Source organism: Tympanuchus pallidicinctus, unplaced genomic scaffold (genome assembly GCF_026119805.1).
Source record: "Tympanuchus pallidicinctus isolate F22 unplaced genomic scaffold, pur_lepc_1.0 scaffold6, whole genome shotgun sequence".
NCBI classification, from domain to species: Eukaryota; Metazoa; Chordata; class Aves; order Galliformes; family Phasianidae; genus Tympanuchus; species Tympanuchus pallidicinctus.
Window position 1 is genome coordinate 26,014,567 of NW_026294780.1, and position 19,851 is coordinate 26,034,417.

Genomic DNA, 19,851 nt, shown 5'->3' on the forward strand with positions numbered 1-19,851 from the left:
TTATAACTCAACTGTATTTTTTTTACCTTTCTATGGAGAGTCTAGTTCAGAAGTGGAATCAAATCTATTATTCTAAGCAATAGGATACAGAATTAAGAACTGTCTAGAATTTTTGAGAGCTATTTTAGAACATATTTATTTCAGTTAATTTCAGTCTTGTAGAAGATACGTATATGGAAGATACAGTGATTACAATTCAAACAATTGAATAAGATCTATTTTATCACAATTCAAGTGCTAGATTTTCTTCCAGCTTGTCATCATATCAATTTAGGAGTTTAAATATAAGTAATATCCTGGGATTGGAACTTTAAAATTCTGTAATTGTGTACATAGTAAACAGTAAATTCCATAGCCTTCAGCACTGCACAGTTGCTAAAGTATATTGATCTAAATCAGAGCTAGCATAATGGCTTTTTGGAATCAATTTCCAGACCATGCAGTTTAAAAGACTCATATGGGGATGTTACTCCCCAAACTCAAAATGTCCAATCTGGAAATGAAATCATCCATGGAACTAAGAATCACATGATCATACAATGGTTAGTATTGAAAGAGACCAGAAAGATCACCTAATTCCAACCCTCTTGCTCCCCTCATGGCACCTTCCACTGGTCCATGTTGATAAAAGCACCATCTAACCTGACATTGTTTGCTTCCAGGGCTGGAACAAACTTAGTGAAGTTTCTTAAACAATTAATATGGAATATATCAATTAACTCTTCCTAGCTTATAGCTCCCACTTTGGAATGACTTCCTTCTCTTTTGAGCCCTGTGTTATACTTTCTAAACTTGTGCAAGCACCCTTGGATAACCTAGGCCATCTTAAATGTTCCTAGACACCTGTGTTTAGGTAATTGAACCAGCCATCTGATACCAATGGCCTAAATGTCTTTATCTGAATTAATCACCTTGGCTCCCTTTATAATTAATGAAGAGAAATAGGCACTGCTGAAGAGTGAAACATCTGACCTGATTTTTGAATGAGGTGAATCTTATTTTAAAAGAGACTACCTCTTCTCACTCAGAACAATGGAAGCCTAAGGGATCTAGCCTGAATATAAGCACGTACTTTAGAGACATCTAAATTTACACTAATGACTTCTGTTCTGAAAGGCTGTAAGTCATCCTATAAAATAAATTTTAAGTCATCCTACATATAAATACTCAGTCATTATATGAACTTTTTTTTCCCCAGTAGAACATACTAACAAATTACCTAGATAGAACAGTGGCAGAAAGATTCATTTAATTGTGGTTGTGTGGTAGACAATAGGAGTTATAGAAAAATTGTTCTTTTCAATATTAGCTCACAATTCACTAATATTACTATGATATAAATGAGAAACCTTTTTTTTTTTCTTCCACATTCCAGGGAACATTCATATGGAGTTTTACAAGTCAGAATTTCCCCAATTACGCATCCTGTGCCAAAGCAGTGAAGTAGGTTATTTAGAACACTCACTTGAAATGTCTATGCTCTGTTTGTGTCTAGAAGAGGATTCAAATGTTAATTTCACCTTTTGTAGCTACAAGCTAAAATCACCTCATATTGATTATGTTAATGCAAATTATGCAGTTGTATTTTTGAGCCATTTTATATACTTTCCATTACTAAAATACACTTCACATTACAAATTATGAACAAGAGAAAGTTACTTAAGACATGACAAATGGCAGAACTTAATACTGAGCTACACTTCATTCATTCTAGGTGTTATATAATGCTACCAAAAATCAGAAGTTCTCCTTGCAGTACTGCTCTTGCAGACTAACCACAACTTGGAATCTCCAATGAATGATTCATACTCAGGTCTGCTCAAAAATAGGACTGTTCTACAAGGTAAATTGGAACTAGTTCCTTCATAAGAGGAAAGAAAGAGCATGGTCACTCACTGATACCCACCCTGCCAATGGGAAGAATTGGGGCCTGCAGCCAGTTCAACTTCCTTGATCATGGCCCCATATGTTGTTTCGGGTGTGCATTCCACCCAGCACAACCACATGGTCTTCTGCTATCCCATGGAGGAGGGCAGTATATGTTCCACTACCTCATGACAAAAAGGATTCTTTCCTGCAGACGGAAAAGAAACAGAAGAGAAAGGCACTTACAAAGTCTACTGGCTGAGTCAAACATGAAGGATATCTAATTAGAGAAGGAAGATACGACCTATTCTTCCAGCCCAATGTTTCTGCTTTCCCAACAAGACAGCAGCTCTCTTCAATCATTAGTCTTCCATGTTATGTACATGCTTTGCAGAAAATGAATTTTTTCACACTTGCAGCAAGGCTATTATTCATTCCTTTTTGACCACAATACAGAAAAAACGAAGCAAGCTGTGAGAACTGATGCGACGAGGAAGGCTAAAGCCCGCCTGGAATTAAATCTGGCAGAGGGGATAAAGGATAATAAGAAAGGCTTTTTTCAAGTACGTTAACAGTGAAAGGAAGACTAGGGAGAATGTGGCTCCCCTGCTAAGTGACGGGGGTGTTCCAGTAACGGGGGATGCTGAGAAGGCGGAGATACTGAATGCCTTCTTTGCTTCTGTCTTCAGTGAAAAAGCTCCCCCTCAGGAATCTGAGACCCTGGAGGTTAGTGAGAGGATCTGGGGAATGGAAGACCTCCCTTCTGTCAGGGAAGAGATGGTCTGAGAGCGCCTAGGCAACTCCAATGTTCACAAATCCATAGGACCCGATGGGATGCATCCACAGGTGCTGAGGGAGTTGGCAGAGGTGATTGCTGAACTGCTTTCTGTCATCTTTGAGAGGTCTTGGAGGACGGGGGAGGTGCCTGAAGGCTGGAGGATAGCCAATGTCACTCTGGTCTTCAAAAAGGGCAAGAAGGAAGATCCAGGCAATTATAGGCCAGTCAGCCTCACCTCTGTCCCTGGAAAGGTGATGGAACAGCTGGTGCTGGATGTCATCTCCAGACAACTGGAAAAAAAGGAGATTATCAAGAGTAGTCAGCACAGGTTCACCAGGGGGAGGTTGTGCTTGACCAACCTGGTAGCCTTCTATGATGTTGTCTCTGGCTGGGTGGATGGGGGTAGAGCGGTGGATGGGGTAGAGCAGTGTATGTAGACTACCTTGATTTCAGCAAGGCTTTTGATACTGTCCCCCACAACATCCTTATAACAAAGCTGAGGAAGTGTGGGATAGATGAGTGGACAATGAGGTGGGTTGAAAACTGGCTGACTGGCAGAGCACAGAGTGGTGCAGAGTTGGCGGTGCAGAGTCTGCTTGGAGACATGTAACCAGTGGTGTTCCTCAGGGGTTGGTGCTGGGTCTGGTCTTGTTCAACATCTTCATCAGTGACCTTGATGAGGGGATAGTGGCCACCCTCAGCAAGTTTGCTGATGATAAGAAGTTGGGAGGATTGGCTGACACGCCTGAAGGCCATGCTGCCATTCAGCGAGACCTGGACAGGCTGGAGAGCTGGGCAGAAAAAAAACGGATGAGGTTTAACAAAAGCAAGTGTAGAGTCTTGCATCTGGGGAGGAATAATTGCATGCACCAGTACAGGTTGGGGGATGATCTGCTGGAGGGGAGCTCTGCGGAGAGGGACCTGGGTGTCCTGGTGGACGACAGGTTGGCCATGAGCCAGCAGTGTGCCCTTGTGGCCAAGAGGGCCAATGGCTTACTGGGGTGCATTAAAAAGAGCGTGTCCAGCAGGTCGAGGGAGGTGATCCTCCCCCTCTATTCTGCCCTGGTAAGACCTCATCTGGAGTACTGCGTCCAGTTCTGGGCTCTCCGCTACAAAAAAGACAGGGATCTCTTGGAAAGAGTCCAGCGGAGGGCCACGAAGATGGTGAAGGGCCTGGAGCATCTCTCCTATGAGGAAAGGCTGAGTGAACTGGGTCTGTTCAGCCTTGAGAAAAGAAGATTGAGAGGGGACCTGATCCAGGTCTATAAATATCTAAGGTGTGGGGGGCAGAATGGCGAGGCCAGACTGTTTTCAGTGGTGAGTGGAGACAGGACAAGGGGAAACGGATGGAAACTGCAGCATAGGAAGTTCCGCACAAATGTGCGCAAGAACTTCTTTACAGTGAGGTGACGGAGCACTGGAACAGGCTGCCCAGGGAGGTGGTGGAGTCTCCTTCCCTGGAGATGTTCAAGACCTGCCTGGATGCCTACCTGTGCGACCTGCTGTAGGGAACCTGCTTTGGCAGGGGGGTTGGACTCGATGATCTCTGGAGGTCCCTTCCAACCCCTACAATTCTGTGATTCTGTGATTCTGTGAAAGACAATAAAGTACTATGGCTCTTGGTTTTGAAGCTTCCTTTTGTGGACACAAATTGGGAAAATGCATAGCAAGCCCTGAAATATGGATCACAACTGAGAATTTTTTTTTTCTTTCAGAAATTTGATAATAACAGTAAACTGCACAGTAGAGCTTCCCAATACTAATTGTATGTTTTGGTCCTGTAAGAGTCTACTACCACTTGCTTTCTAAGCATGGATGTCCAATGTATTGGCTTGCCTAGGCCACATTTCATGAATAGAAATAATCTTGAGCTGTCTATACATAGATCTCTCCAAAAGTAATACCCCCTATTTATATGTGCTTCCTATTTATTTCTATGGAAACTTATAACTGACTCAAAAAGTACAATAACACTATTTGAAGTAGCTGAGATTTACTCTAAAACACTATTTTCAACATAGTCATCATCTTTAACTGCATTTTCACTTGCAATGAATAAGAGCCTGCATGCTGCATTTGCAAAAATCTGTACCAGTGGAGGTGACCCACCTCCACATCTGCCACCACATCTGGAACATACCTCCCTCTGCCACACTGTACACTCATTCACAATTTGGTCTCCATTGACATTCAGTAAGCATCAGTAAAAGTCAATGGGTGCAATTTTATCCATGTGGAGGATTAAAATATACACCATTGCTTCATAAGCACTTTCATGTCAGATGCCATTTTGTCAGACTGCCGCTCTCTGCCATCTGTCACACAGCAATTAACTATAATGGAATACTGTTGGGAGGGTGAAAGCTCTACTGCCATATCACTTCAGAAATTATGAGAAAACATAATGAAATTGGAGGCATTACTTTCAGAGCAGCTCTCACAAAATATACAATATCATTAAGGTACAGAATATTTTAATTTTAAATATTTTTCTTAAAACATTTTAAGAAATAGAGAGAGGAACAAAAACATGAAACTGGTGAGATGTTTGACCTTGCTTTTGTGAAACTAACACACCAGCTGGTTTTGATGGCAGTGGCTGCAATTCTTAGTGAGGTCTCCATGTGTTCATTAGAGATTTTTCATGAAATTTTGCTCTTCCTGTATTTCATCCTTGATAATAATTTCAGAATGTTCAAAATGTGTGTACTGCCCCAGTAATGAGACACATAAGGTATAATTGTGAAGAGAAGGACATCAGGTTGGTAAGGAAGAACCTTGCCTTTCATGAACCCATACTGGCTAGGCCTGATCCTCTGGTTGTCCCACAGTGCCATGTGATTACATTCAAGATGATCTGTTCTGTAACCTTCCCTGGCACCAAGGTCAGGCTGATAGGCCTGTAGTTCCCTGGATCTTCCTTATGACCCTTCTTATAGATGGGCATCACATTAACAAGTCTCTAGTCATCTAGAACCTCTTCAGTTGACCAAGACCATTGATGGTGGACAGTGTCTTGGGAGTCATGTCCACCAGCTCCCTTACCACACTCGGGTGGATCCCATCTGGAATCATGGACTTCTATCAAGATAATCAGAGGGTTGGAGCATCTCTTACAAGGAGAGTTTGAAGGAGCTGGGCATGTTTAGCTTGGAGAAGAGAAAGCTCTAGGGAAATCTCATCGCGGCCTTTCGGTGCCTGAGGAGAGATGGACTTTTACAAAGTGTGATAGCAAGTGGACTGGAGAGAACAATTTTAATCTAAAAGAGATTAAAGAGATTTAGAATGCATGTTAGGCAGAAAATCTTTACTTAAAATGTGATGAGATGCTGGAACAGGATGCCCAGAGAAGTTCTGGATGATCCATTACTGGAGGTGTCCAAGGCCAGGTTGAACTGAACCCTTAGGAGCCTGACCTACTGGTTGGAAAACCTGTCCGCAGCAGGGAGTTGGATCCAGATGATTTTTAAGGTTCCTTCCAACCCAAACCATTCTATGATTCTATGAGAGGAACAACAGAGGTTATAAACACTTCCTGGGTAAGCTATTAAGATTTAAATATTGTTATTTCCTTGTGAAATTATTTCCTTTTTCAGTGTTAATAAAGATGCTGGAATCTGTACTAAATTACATTTCACATTTCACATAAATGGTTACTTTCCATATTTATAACACCTCAACTGAAAATAGCTCTCACAAAAAACATGCATTGCATTGTTGAAACTATAATATAGCCTCTTGTATGAAAAGGGGCAGAGTCAGCAGTGAGGGACCAGCTATTTCTGTGTTCCCCCATCAACAGCATTTCTAAAATTAGAACATCTCCAATATTATGATGAGTTATGCAGATGTTGGAAGACATTGTGCCATAAATCTGACAATTAATACTTTTTTATGGAATGTCAATTCCTGTTTATGGTACATGATCTCTTATGTCAAGTCATATATTTGCTCTTTTTTCTACACAGAATCAAGAGTATGTAAAAAAAATAAAAATAAAAATAATAAAAACTGATTTCAGTGTTAGAATGCATCCTGTACCACTAACAAAATAAAAAGCAGATAAATTGTCTAGTGCCTGGAAAAGGAGATTAGCTGCTTCCTTTTAAAGAAATAGCACATTACTGGAAATGGCTGGTGTTTCTCCAGCACTATTTCAGTGAATTGTTGACTCCTCACTACGCAAAGCTCCTGAATTTACTGCTAATTTTAAGTGATTTAAAATTTAATTAAATTTAGTTTTTAAATTTAAAAGTATTTAAATATGACATTAATTTCTATTACATTTGGCTTTTATGTTTGTTTGTTTTTACTACTTTTAAGTGATCAAAGGAGATTCAAGTTGGATATCAGGAAGTTTCTTCACCAAGAATTTGCTTCATCACTGAAACAGCCTCTGCAGTGAAAGAGTCATGACACTGAGCTTGCCGGAGTTCAAGAAGCATCGGAGCAATGCTCTCAGATAAGTTCTCTGATTTTTCTCTGGTCTTATGTGGAGCCAAGAGTAGACTCAGTGATCCTCACGGGTCCTTTCCAACTCAGGATATTCTGATCCTACAATTCTAATTTTTTCCCCATCAAGTAGAAATTTGAAGAGAAAGTTATTCAATGCTTCTGTCAAAGCTTTATGGACACAGTTCCATAACTAACGGGCCGGAAGGACCCACAGTCTCACGCCCTGGGAAAGCGAACAGAGGGAAAAGGGGAAAGGGAGGGAGATGGGCCTAAAAAACAAAACAGAGGCAGTGATCTGAGGAGTGATCTGAGTTAATTTACTAAATAAGATACCGAAATGCAAGATAAAACAATATAATACAATATAAACTGATGCTAATATATCAAATAAAATGAGAGTGTGTCCAAAAAAATGAAGGCCTTATTCTACCTGTCTGAACAGGTACACACCTCTTTGGGTAAAAGAACTGGTTAGATGGCTAGATGTTCAGTTTTGGGCCCCTCTCTACAGGAAAGACATTGAGGTCCTGGAGCATGTCCAGAGAAGGGCAATGAAACTGGTGAGGGGTCCGGAGCACAAGTCTTATGAGGAGTGGCTGAGGGAGCTGGGATTGTTCAGTCTGGAGAAGAGGAGGCTCAGGGGAGACCTCATTGCTCTCTACAACCTCCTCAAAGGAGGTTGTGGTGAGGAGGGATTTGGCCTCTTCTCCCAGGGAACTAGCAGGACACGGGGTAATGGCCGTAAGTTGTATCAGAGGAGGTTTTAGGTTGGACATAAGGAAGAACTATTTCTCTCAGAGAGTGGTCAGGCACTGGAATGGCTGCCCAGGGAGGTGGTGGAGTCGCCGTCCCTGGCAGTGTTCAAGAGGCATCTGGATGACGTGCTGTGTGATATGGTTTAGTAGCTTGCGGTGGCAGTGGTGATGAGGAAACAGTTGGACTAGATGATCATACAGGTTGTTTCCAACCTTGTGATTCTATGATTCTATGATTCTATGTATACTGAAGGTGAGATAGCTAGGTGACACACACTGCAGAGACAAGCAGAAAGGGGAAAAAGGGCCGTCTCAGTTTTATCTTTCCCTCTGAATGGAATATGGGAACAGTAAGTCCTCTGGGATATGTAGTTTTTCTTCTCTTCTGAAACAGGAATACCCAGAACTATTGACTGTCCACAGAAATTGAGCATTATCTCTTTAACTCCCAGTGCACTACATGATATTATGATGTGTAATATCTATAACAAAAATCATAAAAACATGACAATTTCTAAAATCCCAATGTCAATAAAATTCCATTGCTAATAATTCCTGATTCAGTGTGATTTACAGCACAGTAAGAAAAGCATGCTATTGGTACAAGGTATTGTTAGGTGGTCCAATTTTTAATTTCTTCGACTTGTTTCTTTGTGACTATAGTTGTGATCTGACATTAATACTGCAGTAAAAAAACTCAATGTTATGATTCAAAGCAATCTGCTGAATACACACTGGAGGAGGAAACTCCTGTAAATACTTTCATCAGAGTATCTTGTTGCCTTTAAGCTTCTATTTTTGTGTCATAATTCTTTGCAGTGAAAATATTGATGTAGTTGATTTTTTTTCTGCAATATTAGTGCAATATTCTTCATCTAACTCATATTGCTTTATTGCATTAAATTTTAAACCGTATTAACTAATCCACAAGGCAATAGCAGAGCAATACAACAGTTACAAAAACAGGTTCATTTTCCTTTCTACAATTCAGGGAAAAGTTTCCAGAAACTTCTAAGCTGAGTATCTCAAACATTTTGATCTGTCTTTGTGGAACTGATCTAGTAAAGAACATTGAATGTGTACTGTTTCCAAGATATGTTAAGCTGTCTTTTCCTTGTCTCCTGAGTTAGAAGATGGTGACAGGATGTAAGATGAAGTCCCTATGATTCAGATGAAAAATGGAAATGATCTACTACATTATTTGAACATTCATGTGACTATGGATCTGGATAGGGTTATTCAAATGTATTAAAAAAGCTGGCAGAAGTGCTCGCTAAGCTAATTTCATTGATTAAACAGCAGTCCTGGTTAACTGGAGAGATCCAGTGAGGGCATAAAGAAGGACTCAGGGAATTACAGACCTCTCAGTCTGATCTTAATGCCAGGGAATGTTATGCTGCAGATCATCTTTAATGTCATTGTTTGGCACATCAAGGAGATTCAAGTGATCAGATGCAGCCAGCATGAGTTTATGAAAGGCAGATCCTGCCTGACTAACCTATTTCTCCTTCTGCAAAAAGATGATCTGCTTAGTAGATGAGAAAAAGTCTGTGAATGTGGTAGGAAACAAAACTGTGGGGAGTTGGCTGGAACGTGAGTGGAACACGAGCCAGCAGTGTGATCAAGAGGCCAATGTCATCTTGATCTGAATCAGAAATAGAGTGTAATCAACAGAAATAAGGAAGGGACTGTAACCTTGAATACAGTAATGGTGAAAAAACACATTGAGAACTACTTTCGGTTTGGGGTTCCTTGCTGTGAAAAATACGTGTATGAAGAGCAAAGAAGATGGTGAAAGGCCTAGTAAACAAAGCATATGAAGAGCAGCTGGGGGAATTGGAATAGTTTAGCCTGGAGAAGAAGAGTCTGAGGGAAGATTTCATCTATTTCTATAGCTATCTGATAGGAGGCTGAAACAAGGAGTGTGTCAGTCTCTTTTCTCATGTAGCAAGTGACAGGATGCAAGGAAAAAAGTCTTGAGCTGTGTCAGTGGAAGCATATATATAATAATTACATATTGTAATTATATATAAAATAATTATATATTAGAAAGAACTCTAACAGGAGGGTTGTCCAGCATTAAAATGGGCTGCCAGAAAGAGCGGTGTTGTCCCCATCTCTGTAGGTGCTTAAGAAACCTGTGGACATGACACTAACAGACACGGTTTAGTGATAGAACACAGGAAGCAAGATTGCAAGTTGGAATTGATGACCATCTTTTCCAACCCAGATGATACTATTATACTATAAAATGTTATATACTCATGCTTTTACCTAGCTATCTTGTAACATTCCAAAGTAAACTGGTCTTTGACAACTCTACAAATATTTGTATGTCTAAATTTCTTCAGTTCTGCTCTTTAATCTTCAGTTCTTCCTTTTTCACTTCGTAAGTTCTCAAATATTTAAATTCTGCTTGAGTTCTCAGCTTTACCTACTCCTTAGTGCATTTGAGCTCAAAGTACATAGGCTCAGTGTAGCTTGTGCCTATTTGAAGTTTATTTTAATTCACATCTTTTTAAAAATAAATAATGTTGCCTGTGATAATGTAAAGTTTCATTCATTTATCATTGTTTTTGTGTGTTGTACTAATCTGAGCTAGAACAATTTTTTTTTTTTTCTTTAATAGCAGATCATATGATGCTATCTTTTGGATTGTGATGATAGTACACTGATGTTTCACTTGTTGCTGAGAAGTACTTACACGGAGTCAAGATCTTTTCTGTTTCCCTCACTGTCTTGCCACTGAGCAGGCTGGGAGTGTACAAGAAGCTAGGAGGGGACACAGCCACGATAGCTGACCTCAACTGTACAAAGGAATGTTCCATACCATGTGACACTGTGCTCAGCAGTAGAAAATGGGAGAGCATTCAAACTGAAAAGGTTTGTCCTCTTGAATAACCATTACATGTGATGAAGCTCTGCTTTCCTTGGAAATGGCTAAAAATCCTGCCAATGGAAAGTTGTGAATGGATTACTTGTTTTGCTTTGCTTTCAAGCACAGCTTTTCTTTTCCCTATTCAACTCTCTTAATCTCAACACAACTTTTCTCCATCAAAATGGAGATATTTGATTTGAAACATTCTGATTCTCTCCCCCATCCCACTGAAGGGAAAGTGAGTGAATGGCGATGTGTGGTTGTTAGCTGTGTACCAGGGGTAGCTCACATCACTGTGGAAGAAATACTGATATAGCATCAAATAGTGCTTGTAATTTTTTGTCTATCATGCAAAGATGTTTTCAAAGCTATTTGGTATCAAGTCACTTTTGTTATGTTGTGGTAATCTATTTTTCTTTGTCTCCATTCTAATGTTACTTGAGGTCACAGGAAAAAAAAAAACAAACAAACCAAAAAAAAAAAAAAAAAAGGTATGGATACAACTGTAAATTTCATAGTTTTATTTATGGCTAGGCTAGAAAAGAATAACCACAAAGGTAGGTAGTTTAAACGAAATATATTCTTTTTTTAAATTACTGTGAAAAAAATAAATATTCATCAAGTTAGTCACAAAACCAAAGTGATTCTTTTTATTTTGTTTAGTACTAAACTATGAGAATAAACTAATGTAAAAACAAGCTAAAAATGTGCAGGAGAAAATACGTGAATGAAGTTTGTCAGTAATTTGATCTGGATTTCATAGTATATGTTGATTAGAAGCGGAAGTTTGGAGGTTTGCAGGGCATGTATTTAGATAGAGCTGCAAAATATAGTCTCAATTTTCTTTATAAGCATGCTTATCTTTTAAAAGAGGATGCCTATGAGAAACATTTTTCTGAAATGAGCAGCCCACATTTAGCTTATCTGCCCTAAATAGTTGAGTTTGTACCTTACCAGCAATGTAATTCAGAGCTGTATTATTGTTCTGAAGCTTTGCAAAATTGTGTTTTGAGCATGAAAACTTCTTTGATACATATGAGTTTAACATGTAATGAAAAATGCATTTTCTTGTTTCAGTGCAACTTGGTCCCATATTGTCATGTCTCTCATGCTTTGATCCTCTGGAGGGTGCTGTATTAATGTATTTTATGTTATAGATTTCAATGTTTCAAGGAGTATAGAAGAAAAATATAATTGCTTACTAAGTGGTATACTTTAGAATATTTAATCTCCTTCTACTTCCAGGTTTTAAGTCTTCTATAAAACATTAAAAAACTAAGAATAAATTCCTTAGTACATTTATCATTTTGTTATAAACATTGAACATACTTTTAAGCTCCTAATCTCTAACAATATATCTCTTAGCCTTTCCAAGCCTGAATCTCTAAAGTTTTGAGATGACGTACTGGTAAATTATGAAGACTAATTCCTGCTTAGTAATATAACAGGCACCAGAAGCTATGCCCTTGGACTCCTCGTGCAACTTGTGCAGAAAAGAAGGTGCTGAATTTCCTACGTCTGAAAATGGTCATACACTGTCCTGGCTTCTGCTATGACAGTTTTTTTTGGTTGGTTGTTTTTTTTGTTTGTTTGTGGGTTGTTTTTTTTTTTTTTTTGGAGGGGGGGGGGAGTTCTATGTTTTTTGTTGTTGTTGTTGTTTTTCTCCTTTCTGATTCTTTTTTCTTCCCAGTTCTACTGAGGGCAGAGGAGATGAGCAAATGGCTTCACTGCCCTTCAAGTTAGACTATGATATACATCTATGATGACTTATGGGTATCTTATTTACCTAAACCACATTTTACGTAAAAGGCGAGGAATAAATTGGTGATTTCATTTTCTCTGTAGTACTTTTCAAGCTACTACAATTACAACAACAACAAAAATGACAAAATATTTCTGAATAGTCTATACATGCTCTAAAATGTAAAACACTCTTTGGAAATGCAAATTCTGAGGTGTCTTTTGTAAAATGGGGATACATTCACGCATACATATGTGAGAGATTATTATTTTATGCCATTGCATCAAAGCTTCCTGATGGACAAGTCCAAGCAAGTCCTGGGCAAGGGTTGTGAAATCCTTTGTCTGAGGGACACAGATGGACAAGGACAGGAGCAATAAGAGAGAGAGATAAGCCACAGATTCAAGGGCCTTGAAGCAGTCTTTTGTGTGGACTTATCTTGAGGAAGATGGCCATCTCAGGCAGTACTTTCGTGACACTTGCTCAAGCACCCAGGGATGTCATGTAGGCAGAAAAAAAGGAGGATAAAAAGGGGAGAAACAACCATGAGGTAAGGTTTCTGGCAACAGAATCCTCACAGAGAAGAAAGGTTTTCTGGCAATAGGTTCCTCATGAAAAGGAGTTTCTGACATGAGAAGCCTCACGACCTGCGTCTCTCCCTTCTGGACTTGCTTTGCACTCTATCAGCATGCTGAAGAAGAACAAAGGTGTCTGCCATCAGATCCCTCACTACAGAATGCCTGCATGCTGATGGACTCTCTTGGGCCAGCTACTTGAGTCCTGCTGCTTCCTCCCAGACTTACTCTGCATCTTCTTCCTGCTACCTGTTTGCTGCCCAAGGCCACCCATGCTCCTGCTGCTCCCCCTTGCATGCTCCTTCACTCTCCCCTGCCTTGGACCGTTGGGACAGCATGCAACAGGACCACTGCTGGATCCTGGCAGTGACTATCCCCACTTTATGCAATTCTTGCTTCTTTCCTTTCTTTTCTATCGCCCTCCTTCCCTTCCCCATCTCCCTGATTAAGATTTGTGTTAAACTGGTGGCACCAACATTTGAACCGTTGTTTCTTAAATTCACGCTGGGTATACATATATCAAAGAACCTCTTCTTCCTTCTGTAAACTGGAGAAAAGACAACATACATGTATGTATTTGTGATACGTAATGTAACGTAACTTGACAACTCAGATCTATATTCAGCTTTGTGGAACTCCTATAAGCCCACATCATATCTATCAACACTGTATAGACAGTGTAATATGAAATTATGCTGTATTTAGGCACCTGTCTTGCTTCATAAATATTTACTATTCAGTAATAAAGTTGTCATCAAACTGTTTGTCTCTTCTTAAAGGCAGGTAACTCCCTTTACATTTACAAAAACAGATGCTGAAATTTAACATATTTGCAAGTTTATTCACTTTATAAAGTAATCAAACAATCATAGAAAAATTATGAACTCCTGGAACTTCAAGATTTGAAAGAATCCTTCACTTTTATAAAAAACTATTACTTTTTGTTATGATGTTATTACTCTTAAAACACAAAAGAAAACAATAATAGTAACAAATCAGCACTTCATTGTAAAAAACACTTCTTTGTAAAAAAAAAAATATAGTTAAAAATCTTTGACTACGGTAACATTTCCCATTGTTGAATCTGCCATCACCCTCAATCCCTTCACCTGTTCGACATGCAGTAGACACCCCTACAACTTTCCATACCTTTCTCTGTTACCTGCATAAGTCTACCATACGCCAGCTGATGTTACTCCAGTTAGCACTATAGAACACATGCTGCTATTACTGCACACATTAGCTCTCCTGTATATCCCAATTAGATTTTCTAGGCTACCATCCATGCAAACTGATAAATCTCAATTTGAGATCCAGTTTCCAAGTCTTCTGAATTTTTTCACCAGCACGTACTTAGGTGTTCAGAACAACAGTTGAATAAGAAGTTGAATACAATTCCTGATGCATTCTATTCAGGAATCAATTACAGTCAGACACTACAGGCATTCCCTAATCATAAAACTGTCAACAGAAGCAGTATTTCTCTATTTGCAAACATTGAACTGTCACATTATCTGCTAGCTCTCTTTTAGACACACCTTGCTCATCATGCACTTTTACACATACTTATGCACACACCTGTTCACAAATAAAGTATTTTCCCTTCATGCCATGTTTGTTTTTGGATAAAATAATTTATGTTGTCGTTTTTTGGACTGTTAAATTTGCATGATTTGAGCATTAGGTAGTATAGAAAAAAGGTTTTTCAGTGCAGTTAGAAGAAACAACATATGTACTTAACATGCAGCATTTAGGAACAGAGAATAAAAAACTAGTACAAGTGAATTAAAATTCGAAGGCAAATGCAGAATTGGCACTGTTCATAACCTTTTTGTGTTTACTTCAGTTAAAAATATGCATGCTCAAGTTGTACAACCATAAAAACATGTAAAAACCTATTTCTTTGCTTCAGTGATCGAATATTTGTGGAGGTAAAAAAAAAGTTCTTTTGTAAGTATAACAACTGACAATTTATAAGATAGTCATTTAGCAAAAGCAAGAGAACATGACTAAGTATTAAGAAAAAACAAATTTTTATATTTTTTCTGTCTGTAGAAAATAGGTAAGTGCTTATATATATCACAGAATCACTGACACTAGAAGAGTCTTTTGAAGATCATCTAGTTCAAGTTACAGAGGTTTTTCAGAGCTGTGTCTGCATTCTGACTATCTCCAAGGACAGAAGATTCATAGTTTTTCTGAGCAACCTCATCCAGAATTTAATAACCCTCACAGTTAAAAAAAATACTACAAATAAAACTCAGTTGAAGTAAAATTTATAGAATCACAGAAGCCTTAAATTTTGAAGGGGTCACTGAGGGCTATCTAGTCCGAGTCCTCTGCAACAAAAAGGGACATCACAGCTAGATAATGTTGGGCCTTATCCAGGCCTTACCAACCTAATCCAGCCACATCTTGAAAGTCACCAGGGACAGGGCATCAACCTGGGCAATCCATCTCAGTGCCTCACCACCCTTACTGTAAAAGATTTTTTTCTTATACCTAACTTAAATCTATCCTCTTTGAACTTGAAGCCATTTGCCTCTGTTCTATCACCACAGACCCTGTTTAAGAGTCTGTCCCCTTTGAATGAATGGCTGCTATCAGATTACCTTGCAGCCTTCTCTTCTCCAAGCTGAACAGCCCCAGCTTTTTTCACCTGTCCTTGTAAGAGAGGTGTTCCATTCTGTGTTTAATTTTTGTATCACTCCTCTGGACATGCTCCAACAAGTTTCAGAGGTTTTTCAGAGCTATGGTCTAAGCAGGCCTATGTCTCACCTGTACTGAGGTCTCCACATCTGGATGAGACCTCAGCAGCACAGAGTAGAGGGGCAGGATCACCTTCTTCAACCTGCTGGCCTTTCTTTTTTCAATGCATTCCAGGATATGGTTGTCTTTCTGGGATGCAAGGGTACATTCATGACTCCTGTCCAGCTTACCATCCATCACTACCCCCAGTTCCGTTTCAGCAGGACTGTGCTCAATCTTTTCATTCCCCAGCTTGTATTGATAATGAGAGTTGCTTCAACCCATGTGCAAGATCTTGCATTTTTGAACTTCATGAGGCTCACCTGGGCCTACTTCTGAAGCCTGCCTAGGACTATCTGAATAGCATCCTCTCCCCCTGCTGTTTTGACAGCATCCCACAGCTTGATGTCATCTGCAAACTTGCAGAAGGTGCACTCAATCCCACTGTCAGTGTCACAGATGCAGATAGTGAAGAATATCAGTCCCAGCACTGATCTATGGGGACACCACTCATCACTAATTTCTGTCCAGACAATGAGCCATTTAGCACCATTCTGGACTCAATCCTGCAGCCAGTTCTTCAATCCATCAGCCAATTCCATTATGATTTTGGAATGCATCACATCATGATCCATAGACTTGCTGATGCTCAGGTTCCTCAGGTGGTCACAAACCTGATCTTCATTTACAGTGGAACAGAAGTTGCTTCCCCATTCCCCTCCCTCCAAATGGAATGTTTTAGGGTTGTGTTGTGAGCAGTTATCATGGAAGACCAAGGCAAGAGATTATTAAGAACCTCTGACTTCTCCTTTCCTGTTGTTACTGTGTCCCTCACTGGGTAGGGTTCACCTGGACTTTCCTTTTCTGGTTGAGGTACCCTTTCTGTTCTTCTTGACATCTCCATCCAAGCTTGGCCTTGACTTTCTTGACCCCATCTCTACACAGCCTAGCAGATTCCTTATACTCTTTCTACAGTACCTTTTCCTGTTTCCACTGCATATGCATTTTCTTCTTGCTCTTCAGATTGAGCAGCAGATCTCAGTTCAGCCACATCAGTCTCTTGCTCTCCTTTCCCAACTTGATATTCAATGTCTCCTATTACCATGTCACCAATCTCACTCAGCAGAGGGTCCACATTTTCCCTAGATTTTCTTTTGCTATTGAAATACCTGAAGAAGTCTTTCTTGTTGTCCTTGACACTCCCCCTAGTCCTTTTTCCACAATCTGTAGACTTTCTTTTTCCACTTCTGATTTTCTATGGGATACTTGCTCACCCATGCAGATCTCCTGCTAGCTTTGGCTGATTTCTTAATGATGCACTTATCTTCAGCTTAGAGGAATTTGTGCTTGAATGTCAACCAGCTCTCTTGGGCCCCCTTACCTTCCAGTGCTCTAAGCCATTAGATACTTCCAAGTAGGTCCTTAAGAGGGCAAAGTTGTTGCTCATGAAGTTGAAATCCTATTTATTGCCCTGTTTCTTCCATATAAGTTCCTGAATTCCACTACCTCATGGTTGCTACAGCCAAGATTGCCCCCAGCCTTCACATCCCCAACCTGTCCTTCCATTTTTGCAAGAACTTGGTTCACCAGCACACCTCTCCTTTTTGTCTCCATCACCACCAGATTTGGAAAGTTACCTTTCACACACTGCAGGAACCATCTGGACTGTGTATGCCTGGTAGTGTTGCTTCTCCAGTAAATTCCCAGGTGGTTGATATCCCCCAAGAGAATCAGTGCCTGTGATCATGAAGCACAGGCCTGACTGTAGAATGTCTCATCAACTTTGTCTTTCTGATCAGGTGGCTTGTAGTAAAGACCCATAACCTTGTCACCCTTATTAGCCTGCTTCTTAATTTTGCTGTTTATTCCTATGTGGATTTTGACATATTCCAACTGATCTCTCACATAAATAGCAGCTCCACTACCTTTCCTCATCAGCCTATCTTTCCTAAACTATATGCAGCCATCCATGAAAACTTTCTTGTCACATGAGCTGCCCCACAATTATTCCTGTGATTACAGAGAGATTATAGCCCTATGATCACATACAGATCTGTACTTCTTCCTTCTACTAGGCGTGCTGCATGTATTGTTATACAGGCACGTAAGAGACTAAAAGGGGGCAGAGGATGCAAATGGAATAAACTCCTCTGTTCTGTTCCTTCTTGGGCAAGCATCAGAAATTGATTAGAGATGAATGGAATATTCAAAACTGGAAATACACTTTTTATCTGTTTCTTCACAAAAACGCTTCCAGAACAATAAATTTGGTCCTGAAGAGAGGTGCATATACCAAATAGAATAACTCCAGAACGAGTATATAAAGTCAAGTGGAAAAGATGAAGGAAATAACTGCAATTCAGATTGTTATGAAAATAAGTCCTGAAAATAAGAGATGCCATAAGATGCAATAAGAGGACAAGTTTTGAGGTTCCTTTTACAGATAGCTTAAGAACTGATTCCAAGAACTATTTCTTTTAAAGTAGACTAAGCCCTCTTCACTTAATTGAAACACAGCTCCCCAGTACTTATGCAGACAGATTAAACTTTGGCTCTGTTTTAGAACTTTTGCTTTACACAATATTAATAACTGAAAAATAATTTGTGGATAAATGTCTGCTACATTGCAAGGGAAAAGAAATGTTATTTTCTTCAGTTTTTCAATTTTTATCTTCACATAGCATTTCTGAAGAGCTTCTAGGTAATTTCATTCCTTCATGAAATGTGAAGTTTAAGCCCTCAGGGGGAAAAAATAAAAAATAAAAAAGTATCCCACCTCCTTAGATGAATTCACATTTTTCTATGTCATACTGTTCTCAGCATTCTTCTAGCTATTATTGTACTATACTCTCTATATATGAAGTATATCTCATTTTATGCACTCTTGAATATATTCTTCTTTAGTCATGTCATTTACTTTCAGGGCTGGCATCTTCTCTTATTCAAGGAGAATTGCCCCTTTTCCACATTTCAGCAAACAGGATAAAGTAAACAGACTGTTCAACACTTTAATTCAAGCTACATTTTGATAAGGGCAGAATATACCCAGAAAACGGTGAAGAAAGACACCCTGTAATGAGATCCCATTGTTGAGAAGGCAAGAACTGATCTGTCACGACATGCGTCACCACTTGATTTTTTCACTTTCTTATTGTTAATAGGTTTTTCAAGAAGTGAGGAAGGAAGAAATCTGGGCTAAAAGAGGTGTATAGCAGCATTACAAATAAAATTCAAAAAAGGAAAATGTTTGCTGTGACAGATAGAAAATATTTGTATATATATGTATTACATACATTTATATGTATATATATATAAAAAACTTCTTTTTTTCTTTTTTTTTTTCCAAAATTTTATGAGCACATTTATGTCTCTTTTCCAAATAAGCAGCTCCTTTCCAAAATGTCATCAGGTCAGTTCTCTACCTTCATTCAGCTTTGTTACATGCTTGGGAAGAAGAGTCTGAGAATCAGTCATAGCATTCTGATCATAAAAACTGAATGGCTACTTAATATTTTTGTCATCAAAGGCTATATCAATTCTTTTAAATTACACAGAGCTAGAGAAAAATCTTAATTACTGCATCATTGATTTTCCTTTTTTTTTTTTTTTTAAGTGGTAGAATGCAACCTGGCATATTCAGTTTGTGTCACTACGTCTCTGAGACATCAATTTTAAGGATGGTGATAAAATGCTTTTTGTAATACTGTATCAGGTTTGGCTACCGCATGACATACATGCTCCAACAGTGTTACCATGTCCACATATATTTATACCACATTCTAAGGAATAAAACAGACCCAAAAAATTAGTGCTGCAGAAACACTATTCAGGTAAGCAGAAACCACTCAATTTTCAGACACTTCTGAGCATGAACAAAGGAAGCCATGTATTTATGTGGCAAGGGGTCACCAAGGGGAAAAAAAAATACTGGTTTACAACCAATTGAAATGAAAGGCTGTTTATTAGCCATTCATATGCAGGTGTGTAAACCTCTTTCCCCCTCTCCCTCCCCCCCCCCATCAAAAACACATATTCTTTACTAAAGCTTAAAAACA

At 39.2% G+C, this 19,851-nt stretch overlaps 1 protein-coding gene across 1 annotated transcript in view; it reads right to left on the bottom strand.

Moving 5' to 3' along the window:
* Positions 1-2,390: 2,390 nt before the first annotated feature.
* Positions 2,391-19,851, bottom strand: part of LOC128071565 (uncharacterized) — a 591,148-nt gene continuing 573,687 nt past the window's right edge. The window contains exon 3 of the mRNA XM_052664425.1: positions 2,391-2,798. Within this exon, the coding sequence (XP_052520385.1) occupies positions 2,659-2,798 (140 nt within the window). The 3' untranslated portion in view covers positions 2,391-2,658. The remainder of the gene's footprint in view (positions 2,799-19,851) is intronic.